At 45.0% G+C, this 15,182-nt stretch overlaps 1 protein-coding gene across 1 annotated transcript in view; it reads left to right on the top strand.

Moving 5' to 3' along the window:
• Positions 1 to 8,151: 8,151 nt before the first annotated feature.
• The window catches only part of LOC115798296 (NLR family CARD domain-containing protein 3-like), a 32,917-nt gene continuing 25,886 nt past the window's right edge, over positions 8,152 to 15,182 (top strand). The window contains exons 1-7 of the mRNA XM_030755107.1: positions 8,152 to 8,383; positions 9,019 to 9,130; positions 9,235 to 9,296; positions 10,528 to 10,800; positions 12,199 to 12,277; positions 12,440 to 12,638; positions 12,799 to 14,599. Of these exons, the coding sequence (XP_030610967.1) occupies positions 9,062 to 9,130; positions 9,235 to 9,296; positions 10,528 to 10,800; positions 12,199 to 12,277; positions 12,440 to 12,638; positions 12,799 to 14,599 (2,483 nt within the window). The 5' untranslated portion in view covers positions 8,152 to 8,383; positions 9,019 to 9,061. The remainder of the gene's footprint in view (positions 8,384 to 9,018; positions 9,131 to 9,234; positions 9,297 to 10,527; positions 10,801 to 12,198; positions 12,278 to 12,439; positions 12,639 to 12,798; positions 14,600 to 15,182) is intronic.

Here is a 15,182-nt window from a genome sequence, read left to right on the forward strand (position 1 = left end):
GGTATGTGTTTATCCATGTGGGGAAATGTTTGCTATACAATTTCCCTCTACACCTTGTGACTATACACATAATTTAAAAAGAAGCATATTAATCAACTTTGTGCTGGATGTATACAAATAATGATTGATTTGGAAATGCTATGATGATGCCCCCCAAATTTCTCATGTTATGGAGTTAGTCTATAGATTATAGGCCAATGCATATTCACTGCACTGATAAATGAATAGATTTACAAAGAAATTTTATATAATTGTTTCATCATTATTTGGTGAGTAATAGTCAAATGTTTTGCAGGTGCCTCTATATGCCAGGTTGTGATGTAAAAGTCCCAAGACTAAAGCTGAAGTCTCTGCGAACTGCAAGTTCAGCATTGTACATTGGGGATCTTGCGGTGTTCATCTATGGTAGACACGCTGTCCAACTCAAGTTTGACCCGGAGGCAGTCGGGGCCCACAAAGATGTGGAATCAAAACCACAACACCAAGCTTGATGCTATATTTGGTGAGTGCATTTAATTTAAGGCAAAACTGGAATAATAGGAAGAGATAGTTATAATCAGACACTCACTCACACTATCAGTACTACAAATAAAATAAAATAAAAACAATACATACTAATGCTTCTATATGATGGTAAACAATCGAGGCTTTTCAGTTGTCGTAAATTACAGAGGATTTACACGTGATGTCGCTGCCAGCACGCTGTCCATTGTTTTGCCACTCAGTTGCACTCTGCCTTATTCAGTCTGACTGGCGTGTGATGTGTGTGCAATCCCTTTATAACAGTTTTTGCTGATTGCATTTAAGTTCAGAAATGTACCTGATAAACCATCCTCCCTGCCATGACATGTGTTAATTGTGGACAGTGAATAAGAATAACACTGAGGTAATGGTTTGTTCTGTATGTGTTTTTTCACTCACAGACCATGCCCAGGTGAAATCTCCTGACACCCACCATGCAAGATGTGAGACGAATCATAAGAATGAAATGCAACAACATAAGCTACGCCAAAAAGTAGATGAAAAGAAGTCATAAAAGTACAGATTTTGTTTCTGTCTTTTTTATTTTTGGTTCCAAAGGTGCGCTTTTCTTTTACCTTTTTTGACAAGGAAGGACTTTAGTTCTCAGTTGAAGATGCTATGTTTACATTTTTACAAGCATATGCACAAGTTTTGCTTTACCACTTTTTACAAATAAGGACTTAATCTTGGCGAGACCATTATGCTCACATTTTTACATGCAAATGTGCACTTTTTCCTTTCATTTTCTCCAGTAAGGTAGAACTTGATTTCATAGGTCTTTGTTTTTGAAATGTTTGAAATCTTTGAAAATATATAAAACTTGTTTTCAACATTCTGTCTTGTGATTTTGTAAATGCATCACACTTTCATAAACTTTAAGAATACTTTAAGGAGTATATTTCCAGTATATAAATAGTAAGCTACAAGTAATGTGCCAAGCAAACTTAAAGTATAACAAATAAGCTAGTGAAATAACCAACATTTATAACAGTATACTTAAAGTATACAATAAAAATAGGGACTCAAAGTATATAACTAGTACAATGGCAGTATATCGATAAGTGTACTTGTGGTATACTTTAAGCATATGAGAGGGATATACCAAGTACATTGATAGTATATAGATGAGTGTACTTGTTGTATACTTTTGCAAACTTAAAATGAACTTTAAAGTATACTTTCATAAACTTGAAATGTTCCAATTTAGTCCGAAAAAGTATTAAATTGGTATACTTTCTAGTACACTTAAAGTACATGGTCTATAGTATACTTGCTATACTTGTACTTATACTTAAGTATACTTCATAAAATGAACTTAAGTATACTACTTTTTGCTAAGGGTTATCACTCCACTCAGCTGCTCACGGCTCCTCCTGCCTCATCATAACTGTCAGCAGGAACTATCACGTCGTTTTCATGGAGCCACTAACTGCAACAACAGGAAGTGATGTCACTTTCCCAGGAATTACATTTTTGGAGTTTTTTGGGTTATTTGTTTGTTTTATCCAAGGCCCATCACAGCATCACTGGTGTCACTGAAAAGTAAAGTTTGACTGTGTGTATAAATTCCTGGGATACTTAAAACTTTGATTGCTCTACTAGAAATACTATAAATGTTTATTTTTATTTATTTGTTTATTTTTATGCACATGCTGTCTTTTTGAAAATTGTGTACAGTAGACAATTTATTTAAATTTTTCCTAAAATTTATAAAGTTAAACAGCACTGTCATCTGCATATAAAGTGAGTCCCAAAGTCCTCATAGCAGAAAGCATGGGGAGATTTTCTTGTGACGGACGTCATGGTTTTTTTTTAGACCACCTTTGAGCTGCGTTATGGGAAGATGTGCATAAAAGCTGCTGTGTGGTTAGGTGGTGGAAGGCTGTCAGTGCCTGAAATGGTCTGTTTTTCAGTGGTAAACTGCAGCAGCACTATTGTTCTGCCTGACATCTAATTTTACAGGTGTGAGTCATCACTGTGATGGAAAGATAAAATATGTTAATAGCTTACCCTGTATGGCTCTGTGCATAAAAATATACCAGCGCTGTTATTTCCTTAAGCTTAACGAAAGACAAGAAACTAGACTGTACAGTACACAGTGAAGGACAAACAAATTGGATATGAAATATAAAGAACTGTGATATACAGTGTCTAGACAACAAAATACAGAGGAGGCAGTGTGCATATAAATAATGCTACCATGAACATTTAAGAATGAATACTAAGATAGGCCTTATTTCAATACCATAAACCCACTGTGATCACAAGCTTTTGTCACTAAATGCTCAGTCTGCTCTCCAAAGGAACGATCCAGACAAATACCCAGGAATCCTCAACAGCCTGACTCAGAGTAGATCAGCTGAGAGGACAGCATCACTGACAGGTGCTTTTAGCTGTTGGTATATTTGTCCCTATATTATCAGTGCAAATAGAAAATTAAACAAGGTCTAAAAGGTGAGCCTTTGGGGACACTTTTTAAAATGTTAATGAAACTGGGCTTAAACCATTTAAACCATCTCTAAGACACAGTGTGGTCTATTTGAAAGAGGAACAGTAAGTCCCAAACTGCCCTATGGGCCCATCATTAAACCAGCATCACGGAGTCTAACAGCAGCTCATGGTCAACAAAATCAGATTAGATAAAGCAGCTTCCTGTCCAAAAGCATTAAAAGCATTTTCCCTCCTGCTCTCTGACGGGGACGATCACATTCTCTCTCCTGCCTCCCTGCCCTCCCCCATCTCTCCTGCTTGTTGTGAGAGCGTCTCTTACACACTGTCCGAATAAGAATAAGATTAAGAAGCAACATGGATCTGGCAAACTGGGCCTTAAAAACCACTGATCGAATTTTCTCCACTATGAGATCGGGGAATTGGAGCCTGCGTGTCCGAGTGGAACAGACCCGGTCGGCTACGTCATCGATTCTTGGAGCTTGTGGAGACCTGTGTGCCTCTCAGCTCTGGAGGTTGAGGACGCGGAACACGTTTACATATTTGGGTACTTGCTAACGGGATCTCTTCTGTTTGGGCTCGGAGGATACCTGATTTACTGGGAAATCAGTAAATCAATTTGAGGCCTAGGTGTAAGAAAATCTGGGCAGCAGTTCGACATCTGCCGAGGCTGCAGACCCAGGTGGATGGGCTGTGCAGGGCCGTACAGACTCAGACTCAAAGCCTGATGGACCTGAGCCGTAAAGCGGACGGGTAGTCCAGCTGAGAACGTGCTCGCAGGCGAGAGGGTTTAGATCTGGAGATAAGGTTTGGTTCTGCATGGTGAGGACAGTAACTAATGAATTTGGATTATTGGATTTACTGAATGGGTTCCCCAGTGAACTGAAGGCTGTTGGAAAAAAAACAAGCAGCCTGTTCCAAAACAACATCTGCATTATCAGGAAGTCAGCTCCATAGCGGCCTTGGGCTGGTAATCAAATCTCTCCAGGACAATGTGTGATGGTCGCTCTTCCCTTCAGCCCTCTCTGTGATTTGTGAAGCTGGATCTGGTGTACCACGGCCGCTGATGAACTTCCATCACTATCAGCGAACTGTTTTGGCTAGGAGCTGGCATCTGGCTCCACAATGCCCCCACCCTCTCGTCTCCGTCTGCATCCCCTCCTGCCCCTGCCCTTACAGGGGCAGGAGGTACAACAGAGGTGCCCTTCAAGATGGCGGCGCGCACAGACGCAGTGGCTCACGGCTCTTCCTTTCGGTGCTCTTTTTTGTACTTTTTGTATTTCATATTTGTTAGTTTTGGTGCATTTGTCTCTGCAAACAACTGCTACACACGCCAGGATCTTGTGGACATTGGCTACCGGCACAAGATATCAGTATCGAGTGATTTTCACTACACTCATAACATCCCAGACGCTATAGCGAGACCGCCGGGGGCTCCGTGGATTGTTATCGGGTCTGGAAGGCGCCGCCGACGGCGGAGGGAGAGGAAGCAGAAGCGGGGCTGCAGGTCCGGCTTTATGCTGAAGCTGAAATGCCAACCACCCAGGCCTCCTCTGCCGAGCCTGTATCTCTCCAACGCCAGGTCCATGGTAAATAAAACGGACAACCTAGAGTTAGAGCTGGCTGTAAATCGCTATGTTCGTGACTGCTGTGTAATGATTATCACCGAGACCTGGCTAAACCCCCACATTCCTGATGCTAGCGTGCAGCTAGCAGGCCGCACTCTGCTACGCGGAGATCGGACCAAGGACTCCGGTAAGAGCAGGGGAGGGGGTCTCTGTATTTACGTGCATGAGGACTGGTGTAACAACGGAACAATCATAGACAAACATTGTTCCCCAGACCTCGAGTACATGTCTGTAAGATGTCGGCCTTTTTTTCTACCCAGAGAGCTAACAGTAGTGATCGTCACAGCTGTGTATATAGCTCCCGATGCTAACGTTAGCATGGCACTCTCTCTCCTGCTGAACGCCATTAACGAACAGCAGCGGGTCCACCCCGACGGTGTTCTTATTATCGCGGGAGACTTTAACAAGGCCAACTTAAAGACTGTACTCCCGAAATTCCACCAACATGTCAAATGTTCCACAAGAGGGGAGAACACTCTTGACCATGTTTACTCCAACATTAAGCACGCTTACAGAGCCAAACCCCTCCCCCACCTCGGCCAGTCCGACCATCTTTCCCTGCTGCTCACCCCAGCATACACCCCCCTCAGACGGAGAGCCAGGCCTACTGTAAAAACCATTACAACCTGGCCTGAAAACGCACTCTCCGACCTACAGGACTGCTTTGCATACACAGACTGGGACTTATTCGAACACGAGGACCTAGAAACATTCACAGGGACGGTACTGGACTACATTAAGTTGACTGTTGTGTGACTGTTAGCAAAAACATCCGGGTTTTCCCTAACCAGAAACCCTGGATGAACAGCCAGGTCCGTTCACTCCTCAAAACCCATGATGCTGCCTTCAGGTCAGGCGACAGAGCTCTGTACAGGGCTGCTCGAGCTGACCTGAAAAGAGGAATTAAAAAAGCCAAAACGGACTACAGGAGGAAAATAGAGTCCCATCTGTCCAGCAATAACACACGGGAGGTGTGGCAGGGCATTCAGAACATCACAAACTTCAGAGGCTGTGATGTGACTGCAGGAGACCTGAGTGTGTCACTAGCAGAGGAACTTAACTGTTTCTTTGCTGGCTTTGAGACACCTCAGGACCACCCATCTGCTCCAGTCCTGCCCCCCCCCCCCCCCCCCCCCCCACCAGGCTGCACCCCACTCACTGTCCAGGAGCATGAGGTACGGCGCGTGCTCCTGGCAGTGAACCCCAGGAAGGCTGCCGGACCAGACGGAGTACCTGGCAAGGTGATCAGAGCGTGTGCCCACCAGCTCACCCTGATTCTCACCAGGATTTTCAACTGCTCCCTGGCCCAAGCAGTCATCCCCCCCTGCCTAAAAACAGCCACAATCATCCCCGTGCCCAAAAGGTCATCTGTCACCAGCCTAAATGATTACCGCCCTGTGGCCCTCACACCGGTAATCATGAAGTGCTTTGAGAGGCTGGTTCTCCAGCACATCAAAGACCATCTGCCCCCCACTTTCGACACCCATCAGTTTGCATATCGTGCAAACAGATCCACAGAGGACGCCATCGCTGTAGCTCTCCACTCTGTGTTGAGCCACTTGGAGCAGCAGCAGAGCTACGCTCGCATGCTCTTTGTGGATTACAGCTCAGCGTTCAACACAATCATCCCGGACATTCTCACCACCAAACTGCACACCCTGGGCCTCCCCCCTCTCACATGTTCCTGGATCAAGGACTTCTTAACCAACCGGCCCCAGACTGTGAGACTTGGCCCCCATCTCTCCTCCACCCGCACACTGAGCACTGGCTCCCCACAGGGCTGTGTGCTGAGCCCCCTCCTGTACTGTCTCTACACCCATGACTGCAGTCCGGCCCACAATAACAACCTCATCGTCAAATTTGCTGACGACACCACAGTGGTCGAACTCATCTCAAAGGGAGATGAGAAAGCTTACAGAGAGGAGGTCCTGAAGTTGACAGCCTGGTGTTCAGAGAACAACCTGGTACTGAACACCATGAAAACCAAAGAGATCATCATCGACTTCAGGAAGCACAGGACTGACCCAGCTCCCCTCTACATCAACGACGAGCGTGTGGAGAGGGTCCACACCTTCAGGTTTCTCGGTGTCCTCATCTCTGCTGATCTCTCTTGGTCAGATAACATCACAGCTGTTATCAAGAAGGCTCAGCAGTGACTTCACTTCCTGAGGGTCCTCAGGAAGAACAACTTGAACTCAAACCTGCTGCTGACCTTCTACCGCTCATCCATTGAGAGCCTGCTGACGTACTGTATCACAGTATGGTACGGCAGCTGCACTGAGGCAGACAGTGTCAGGCTTCAGAGGGTAGTCAAGACAGCACAAAGAATCGTTGGCTGCCCTCTCCCCTCCCTGATGGACATCTACACCTCCCGCTGCATCAGCAGAGCCAGGAACATCATCAAGGACAGCTCACACCCTGGCTTTGACCTGTTTGACCTGCTGCCCTCTGGCAGGTGCTACAGGTGCATCAAAGCCAGAACAAACAGACTCAGGAACAGTTTCTTCGCCAGAGCAATCACCACCCTGAACTCACACACTCACCCACTGTAACTGTGCAACACCCACATCTCTGTGCAATATTATATCATTCATACTGAACAATATCTAACATTCCTATATTGTGTAATATCCAGTATTCATTCACTAGTGCAATATTCATTCACCAAGTGCAATATTCATCATCTTCATTATTATATGTATACACGCATTTACTTTCTTACAATGTACAGATGCACCAATGTAGGTATGTATGTATATATTTTTATACATTCTATTTTTTGTATATTTTACACGTCTTTTTCCCATATCTCTTGATCATATTGATTATATTGATTATACTAGATTATAATATTTTTATAATATTTTTATTTTCATTTAGAGAGTTTGATTTTCTGTTACATGGCACTGAACAGGAGTGGCCCTCCAATCTCATTGTACATCCTGTATAATGACAATAAAGGCATTCTATTCTATTCTATTACCCAGCATATTGCTATCCTGGCTTTAAATGTGCAAATATGCTTTGCTAAGGTGGTTTTTTTGGACCCTGGTACGGTGCTCATCTTCAGCACCGTACCAGATGACTTTTTTTAACCTAACTACCCCATGATGTGTGTTTGTTTCCTTTTTCTGGGGACCGATTGTAGTGGCGGCGCCAGTGAAAATGGCAGCGGCTGCAGACACCCATCTCCCCATGTTAGTCTGTCTGTTCTTCTCTGGATCGTTGTTCTGAACGGAATTTTGTTATATTACGATGGAATGTCGTTATATAATTTGTTGTATAATGATTAATTTTGCTGTATGTATAATGACAATAAAGTTATATTCTATTCTATTCTAAAGTGCTGCAGTAAAAGTAGCTGCTGGTCCCTCACACTGGTATATGGTTCCACTGTCATCATGGACATCATGTTGTGGCTGTCAGCAGCTTCATTTCCTGCTGCAACACAAACCTTTAAGAATCAAATCCAAAAATAATCACCTTTGGACAAGCTTCCAGCTGCTTGAGGAGAGATAAGGGCGTTTCCGAGTTGCACCTGAACGCAGCACAAAGAGTTTCTGCTGCTCCTGATTGTGAAGGTGTCTTTAAACGCCTCTCTGAGTTTACTTTCACTTTGCTGAACTTCCTGTTTCTCCTGCTGCAGCTGATCGTCTCCGTGTGAAGCTCCATGTGAAGGTAATGGAAGCAGTCTGGAGTGTTTTCCTGGCTAACATCAGCTGTGTGCAGCTCCATAGTTCACGGTAACGGACTCACAGCTGGAGCACCGAGGCCGTGAGCCTGAGGTCGGTGTACCGGATTATCTGGTGACGGTGAAAGAGTGTGTGTGCCGACAAATACATCCGCTGAATATTTGCTCTTTAAAGGACATTTCTGTGGCTTTGAAGAGAAAAACAGCTTCCGGTGTAGCTGCTGAGAGCCTGAAGGACAGTATAGGTGACCGCGCTGATGCCTGTTCATAATAAAGTGTTGCTGAATGTTGTTGCTGTCAGAGGGAAACAGCGCTGAGTGGAGCAGATAATAAGGATTCAATCTGGAGCTAAATCACTAAATGCTGCTAGTCTGTACCAGAACTCCCAGCAGCATCACAGGATTGCTTTAGTTTCCTTTGACCTTTGACCTTGGTTAGCGTAGCTAGCAGTCAGAGTGTGAAGCCTCTGTCAGCAGCAGCTTGGTCCTGGGCTTTGTTCCTGAAATAAAGCTGCTCTCTGCCATTTCTACAGTCATGTTGGACCTGTTGGTTTGTAGGACTCCAGGAATGGAGACATTTGGAGGCTGAAATCGGCTCTCTGGGACACTTTTTGTAGTGAACTGATGAAAGCTGTGTCTCACATGGAGTGGATGTTAGTCCAACACATCAGACAGGAGCTCTGCAGCTGTCAGTTGATGTGAGCATCAATGATGTGTGTTTCCTCTGCAGGTGAAGGTAGAAAGTGTGTGTGAGCTGGTGTGAATTCAGCAGCATGGATCAGTGTGAGGACAGAGAGGAGGGAGTCCCTCCCTCTAAAACCACTCTGTGTGGGGAACATGAGAGCCAGACCAAAGCTCAGAGGTGAGATGACCATCTCTAACTGTCCATGACTCTTCTCCATGTCACAGCTCAGCACTCACATCACTGCTGCATCATTATTCACAGCAACCCACCTGGACCTGGACCCGGACCCGGACCCGGACCTGGACCTGGACCTGGACCCAGCTGTGTGTCCTTAAAGAGTGACGGGTCTGCAGGTCGTTTCATTGATTTTAAAGGTCAGCGTGCGTCTGCTGCAGAGAGGTGAGCTGTCAGTAACATGAACTCTTTGATTTAACTGCTTGATGTTGTTGGATAGAAACTGCAGTGCAAACACGTCGTTCCTTCAATCCCATTGAAACTGTCTCTGAAAAACAAGCCTTTGGTTTCTAAAGAGCTGAAAATCCACTTCAGCAAACAGGAAGTGAAACCTGTTCCAGGTGGGCGGTCCCACCACCTGTCAGTCTCAGCAGACATCAGTCAGTTTAAGGCTCAGAGTCCAAACACTCTATGCAGGAAGTGTTGGACTCTAACAGGAAGTGTGTGAGACGCCTCTGAGGGGCTTTGCTTGGTAAGGAAACACTTCACATCACAAATATTAATGGTGCAGAAAATCCACAGATCTGAGAACAGAAACATGTGAGATTGAGCCGCTCATTAAATGGAGACATTAACCTTCCAATGTGAACATTACAATAGTAGAAACAGATGTGAATCTGGTTTAAATGTGTGTAAACAGCAGCGTGAGTGAATATGAATGAATGAATGTGATTGAGAGTTCAGCTTCGTACCTGCCTGTTCATTTATGAAGCTACGAGGAGTTTTTGGTGCCAGTTTTCCTCCAATAAACTGTGATGATGATTTCAAAGGATTCATATGAAATCAGGGACGGCTGTGCTGGACTTCAGGAGGCATTCCCAACAAACAGGAAGTAAAGACTGAGCTGAATATTTGCTCTGTAAAATCATTTCTTTGTTGTTGTTCTCTAACAGCACACAGCAGTCTGCTGTTCTGTTGTTGTTGGCACACAAAGCACCTGTGAGTTTACCTGCTGAGGCTACAACACTAAAGAAGGATGCAGGTGGCCGCACTGATGCCTGTTCATCATTTCACCAACATGAATCTGTGCAGGAAATGTTCTTGTTGCTCTTCTTCTTCTTCTTCCACACGCTCTGATGTGATTGGAGGACGGTCAGCCAATCACAGCTGCAGCAGGTCACATGTTCCACGCAGACACAGGTCATGTGGGAGCATCATGTGATCCTAAAGTGTGTGAGTGTCCATCAAAGAGCTTGAGGATAGTTTGACAGTGAGGTTGGAGTTTGCACTGAGCTGACTGCATCACACTCAGAGGGTTTCTAATATCCTGAGAAGATTTCCTGCTCTTTGTGTTTGTTATTGTGAGCTCTGAAATGTCAGAGTCAGCAGGTGGAGTCAGGTTTCTCTGATCCCTGATGTGGATCATGGTGACCTGGTTTCTAGTTTCCAGCTCAGAGATCAGCTCAGTGGACAAAGAGACTGTAACTCAGTTCCTGCTGTTAATGTGAACTCACTGAGTGTTTGTGGTTTCCCTCTCAGACTGACTCAGGAGGAAGAGGAGGACAGAGCAGAGCCTGCAGGATCCAGCTGTCCGTCCATGAGGAGTGACCAGTCCAAACATGAACCTCCATACTTCAGTGATGGACCAACAGAGTAAGAGAACTGTGATGAGCTCCTTCACATGTTTCTCTGTTCCTGATAAATATGAGCTGAAACATCCTCAGATTGTTCCACAAGTCCTGAAGTTTGATTGAAAGAAACCAAAGAAGGAAACAATCTTAGACTCAGTCATTAGTGTTTGAGCAGAGCGATGCTCATATCTGTGGGAGCCTGTTTTTATTGAAAGATCAGAGCTGCTCTGTCTCTCATTCTCATGTCTTTGTGTGCCATCTTTGAGAGTGAGCTGTTAAAGAGTCTGGGGGGGTCACACAGGGACCCAGGGTAACGTCTCAGCAGCTAAAGGCCTGGATCATATTGGGGAGTGTTACTGAGACCACCATCAGGAGAACACTGAGCAGCAGTGGTGTTCATGGCAGGGCTGCACTCCAAAAACACCGCCTACAGCTAAATGTCATGTGGACGAGTCACATGACAGGAAGTGAGGATGAACTGAGCAGAAAGAATCCAGAGTTTCTCTCTTTGTGAAACATGGTGGAGGTGGTTGGGCCTGTTTGCTGTTCCAGAAAGGCTCACCATCATTAATGCAGCAATGAAGTCTCAGTTATAGCAGCAACTCAGAGCAGCTGGATGTGAACTGAGTCTCAGGAGGAAGCAGAGCAGGAAACTGTGAAGGTTGTAGAGGAGGAGGGCAGACATGTCAATCATCTGTCAGAGGGAGCATGTGGGAGGACATGATGACCTCTGAGTGAGGCTAGCCAACAGCTAATGTAGCTCATGCTCACTGCTGTCTGTGTGAGTCTGTAACTGTGCAGCCTGCATGTTGTGTGGTTCTTCACGTTTGCATTCATCCATTCATATAAGCACTTCCATATGAATCTAAACGCTTTTATTGTGTAACATTCACACACATTCATACTCCAGCGCTTCAGTATCTTGCCCAAGGATACAGGTTGTATAACCGCTTTGAGTGCTCTGATTGAGTAGAAAAGCGCTATATAAGAACTAGTCCATTTACCATTTACCATTTGGCATGCAGTCTGGAGCAGCAGGAATTGAACCACCAAACTTCCGATTGGTAGGTGACCAGCTCTACCTCCTGAGCTACAGCCACCCCTTTCTCATGCATAACTGGGCTTTTGTTCCCAATGATCCTGATTGGAATTCATCTTTATGTCAAAGGTATTCCATCAAGTGCTCGAGGTTCTGTCTGTAAAACATCAGGTTTCCAACATGAGATTTTGAAGCTTTTGGCTCAGAAGTTGTTGATGCTCAGCAGAGCTCTGAGACTCAGAGCAGCACACTAAGCTGAGCTGTTGGTTCTCAGTGGGATCAGCTGGATGAAGAACATTTACAGCTACAGGGAGTCACTGAGTCACTGTTTCTGTCCAAATATCACTGACTGCATCTTTACTCTTGATGGTTCCTCCACAGAGTGGACCAGGAGAGCTCAGAGGGTCCCAGTGGTCAGTCTGCCCAGCAGCATCAAACACAGCTGGACTCCATATTTCAGGTCTGTACATGTACAACAACTACTGTTACATGTATTCTGCTCACAGTCATTTCCATGCTGCTCTTTGGAGACCAGTGGATTGTCAGTGTGTCCAACATGGATCTGATGTTTGGCTCCATGATTTCAGTCTGATTGGCTCATTCATAAAGTATTCTGTTCCAGCTGCTGGAGGACAACATCATCACTTTTGTGAAGGACGAGCTGAAGAAGATCCAGAAGATCCTGAGTCCAGATTACTCAGAATGCTTAGAGAGGGAGGATGAAGAGCAGAGGAAGAGCAGCAGAGAGGCATTAGTGAAGATCACAGTGGACTTCCTGAGGAGAATGAAGCAGGAGGAGCTGGCTGAGCGTCTGCAGAGCAGTAAGAGGATTTCTCTAAAGATTGAAGCTGCTGGATGAATGAGACATTTACTGAAGTTTAAAGAGATTAAACAGCATGGATTCAAACAGGCATTCTTTATGGAGATGAAATAGTCACATCTATTTGGTAAAACATTAACCGATGTTCTTTATTCATTCAGAAATGTTTGCTGCAGTTTGTCGACGTGAACTTAAATCTGCTCTGAAGAAGAAGTTCCAGTGTGTGTTTGAGGGGATCGCTAAAGCAGGAAACCCAACCCTGCTGAATCAGATCTACACAGAGCTCTACATCACAGAGGGAGGGGCTGCAGAGGTCAATGATGAACATGAGGTCAGACAGATTGAAACAGCATCCAGGAATCCAGACAGACCAGAAACACCAATCAGACAAGAAGACATCTTTAAAGGCTCACCTGGAAGAAATGAACCAATCAGAACAGTGCTGACAAAGGGAGGGGCTGGCATTGGGAAAACAGTCCTAACACAGATGTTCACTCTGGACTGGGCTGAAGACAAAGCCAACCAGGACATCCAGTTCATGTTTCCATTCACTTTCAGAGAGCTGAATGTGCTGAAAGAGAAAAGGTTCAGCTTGGTGGAACTTGTTCATCACTTCTTCACTGAAACCAAAGAAGCAGGAATCTGCAGCTTTGAAGACTTCCAGGTTGTGTTCATCTTTGATGGTCTGGATGAGTGTCGACTTCCTCTGGACTTCCACAACACTGAGATCCTGACTGATGTTACAGAGTCCACCTCAGTGGATGTGCTGCTGACAAACCTCATCAGGGGGAACCTGCTTCCCTCTGCTCACCTCTGGATAACCACACGACCTGCAGCAGCCAATCAGATCCCTGCTCAGTGTGTTGGCAGGGTGACAGAGGTCAGAGGGTTCACTGACCCACAGAAGGCGGAGTACTTCAGGAACAGGTTCAGAGATGAGGAGCAGGCCAGCAGGATCATCTCCCACATCAAGACATCACGAAGCCTCCACATCATGTGCCACATCCCAGTCTTCTGCTGGATCACTGCTACAGTTCTGGAGGATGTGGTGAAAACCACAGAGAGAGGAGAGCTGCCCAAGACCCTGACTGAGATGTACATCCACTTCCTGGTGGTTCAGGCCAAAGTGAAGAAGGTCAAGTATGATGGAGGAGCTGAGACAGTTCCACACTGGAGTCCAGAGAGCAGGAAGATGATTGAGTCTCTGGGAAAACTGGCTTTTGATCAGCTGCAGAAAGGAAACCTGATCTTCTATGAATCAGACCTGACAGAGTGTGGTATCGATATCAGAGCAGCCTCAGTGTACTCAGGAGTGTTCACACAGATCTTTAAAGAGGAGAGAGGGCTGTACCAGGACAAGGTGTTCTGCTTCATCCATCTGAGTGTTCAGGAGTTTCTGGCTGCTCTTCATGTCCATCTGACCTTCATCAGATCTTCAGTCAGTCTGTTGGAAGAACAACACACAACCTCCAAGTGGTTTCAATTTCTTAGCAAACCAAAGCTACAAGCTCTCCATCAGAGTGCTGTGAACAAGGCCTTGCAGAGTCCAAATGGACACCTGGACTTGTTCCTCCGCTTCCTCCTGGGTCTTTCACTGCAGACCAATCAGACTCTTCTACGAGGTCTTCTGACACAGACAGGAAGTAGTTCAGTGGCCAATCAGGAAACAGTCCAGTACATCAAGAAGAAGCTCAATGAGAATCTGTCTGCAGAGAAAAGCATCAACCTGTTCCACTGTCTGAATGAACTGAATGATCGTTCTCTAGTGGAGGAGATCCAACAGTCCCTGAGATCAGGAAGTCTCTCCACAGATAAACTGTCTCCTGCTCAGTGGTCAGCTCTGGTCTTCATCTTACTGTCATCAGAAGAAGATCTGGATGTGTTTGACCTGAAGAAATACTCTGCTTCAGAGGAGGCTCTGCTGAGGCTGCTGCCAGTGGTCAAAGTGTCCAACAAAGCTCTGTGAGTAAATATGTGATCATCCCTTTATTTATATCATAAACAGTGTGATGGGTGCGGTTCTTTTAAAAACTTAAGAATATGAATTCAATGATCATCAGCTATAATCAGGCTTATGATACTTTTAATGTCCCAAAGCAGCAGAAAGTGTTTCTGAGACATTTGTGTGTCTAACTCTTATCAAAGTACCATCCAGACCCATAGGTCATTAACTCCCATCATTAATCTCTCAAAAACAAAAACCCATAAAAAGAAAAATCTGTGGCATGTTCTGTTCATCCCAAAGTATCCAGGCAATGTTCTTTCTGTACTGTTCTCCCTTCAGTTCTCAGTAACTGTGTCATGTACCCAGGCTCTGCAGCTGCTGCAGAACTCAATCTTATTCTTTATGTTGCTTGTAGCTTCCTGTTGTCAAATCAAATCATTAATTTTTAAACAGTGTCTTTCTCCACCTACTTTCATAACCAGAGTTCTTGGTGGAGCATTATTGTTAGGGATGCCACGATACCACTTTTTTATGTCCGATACCGATACCGATATTTTACATTTGGATATCGGCCGATACAGATATAAATCCGATATTTAA

The sequence above is a fragment of the Archocentrus centrarchus genome, chromosome 2, assembly GCF_007364275.1.
Source record: "Archocentrus centrarchus isolate MPI-CPG fArcCen1 chromosome 2, fArcCen1, whole genome shotgun sequence".
In the NCBI taxonomy this organism is placed as follows: Eukaryota; Metazoa; Chordata; class Actinopteri; order Cichliformes; family Cichlidae; genus Archocentrus; species Archocentrus centrarchus.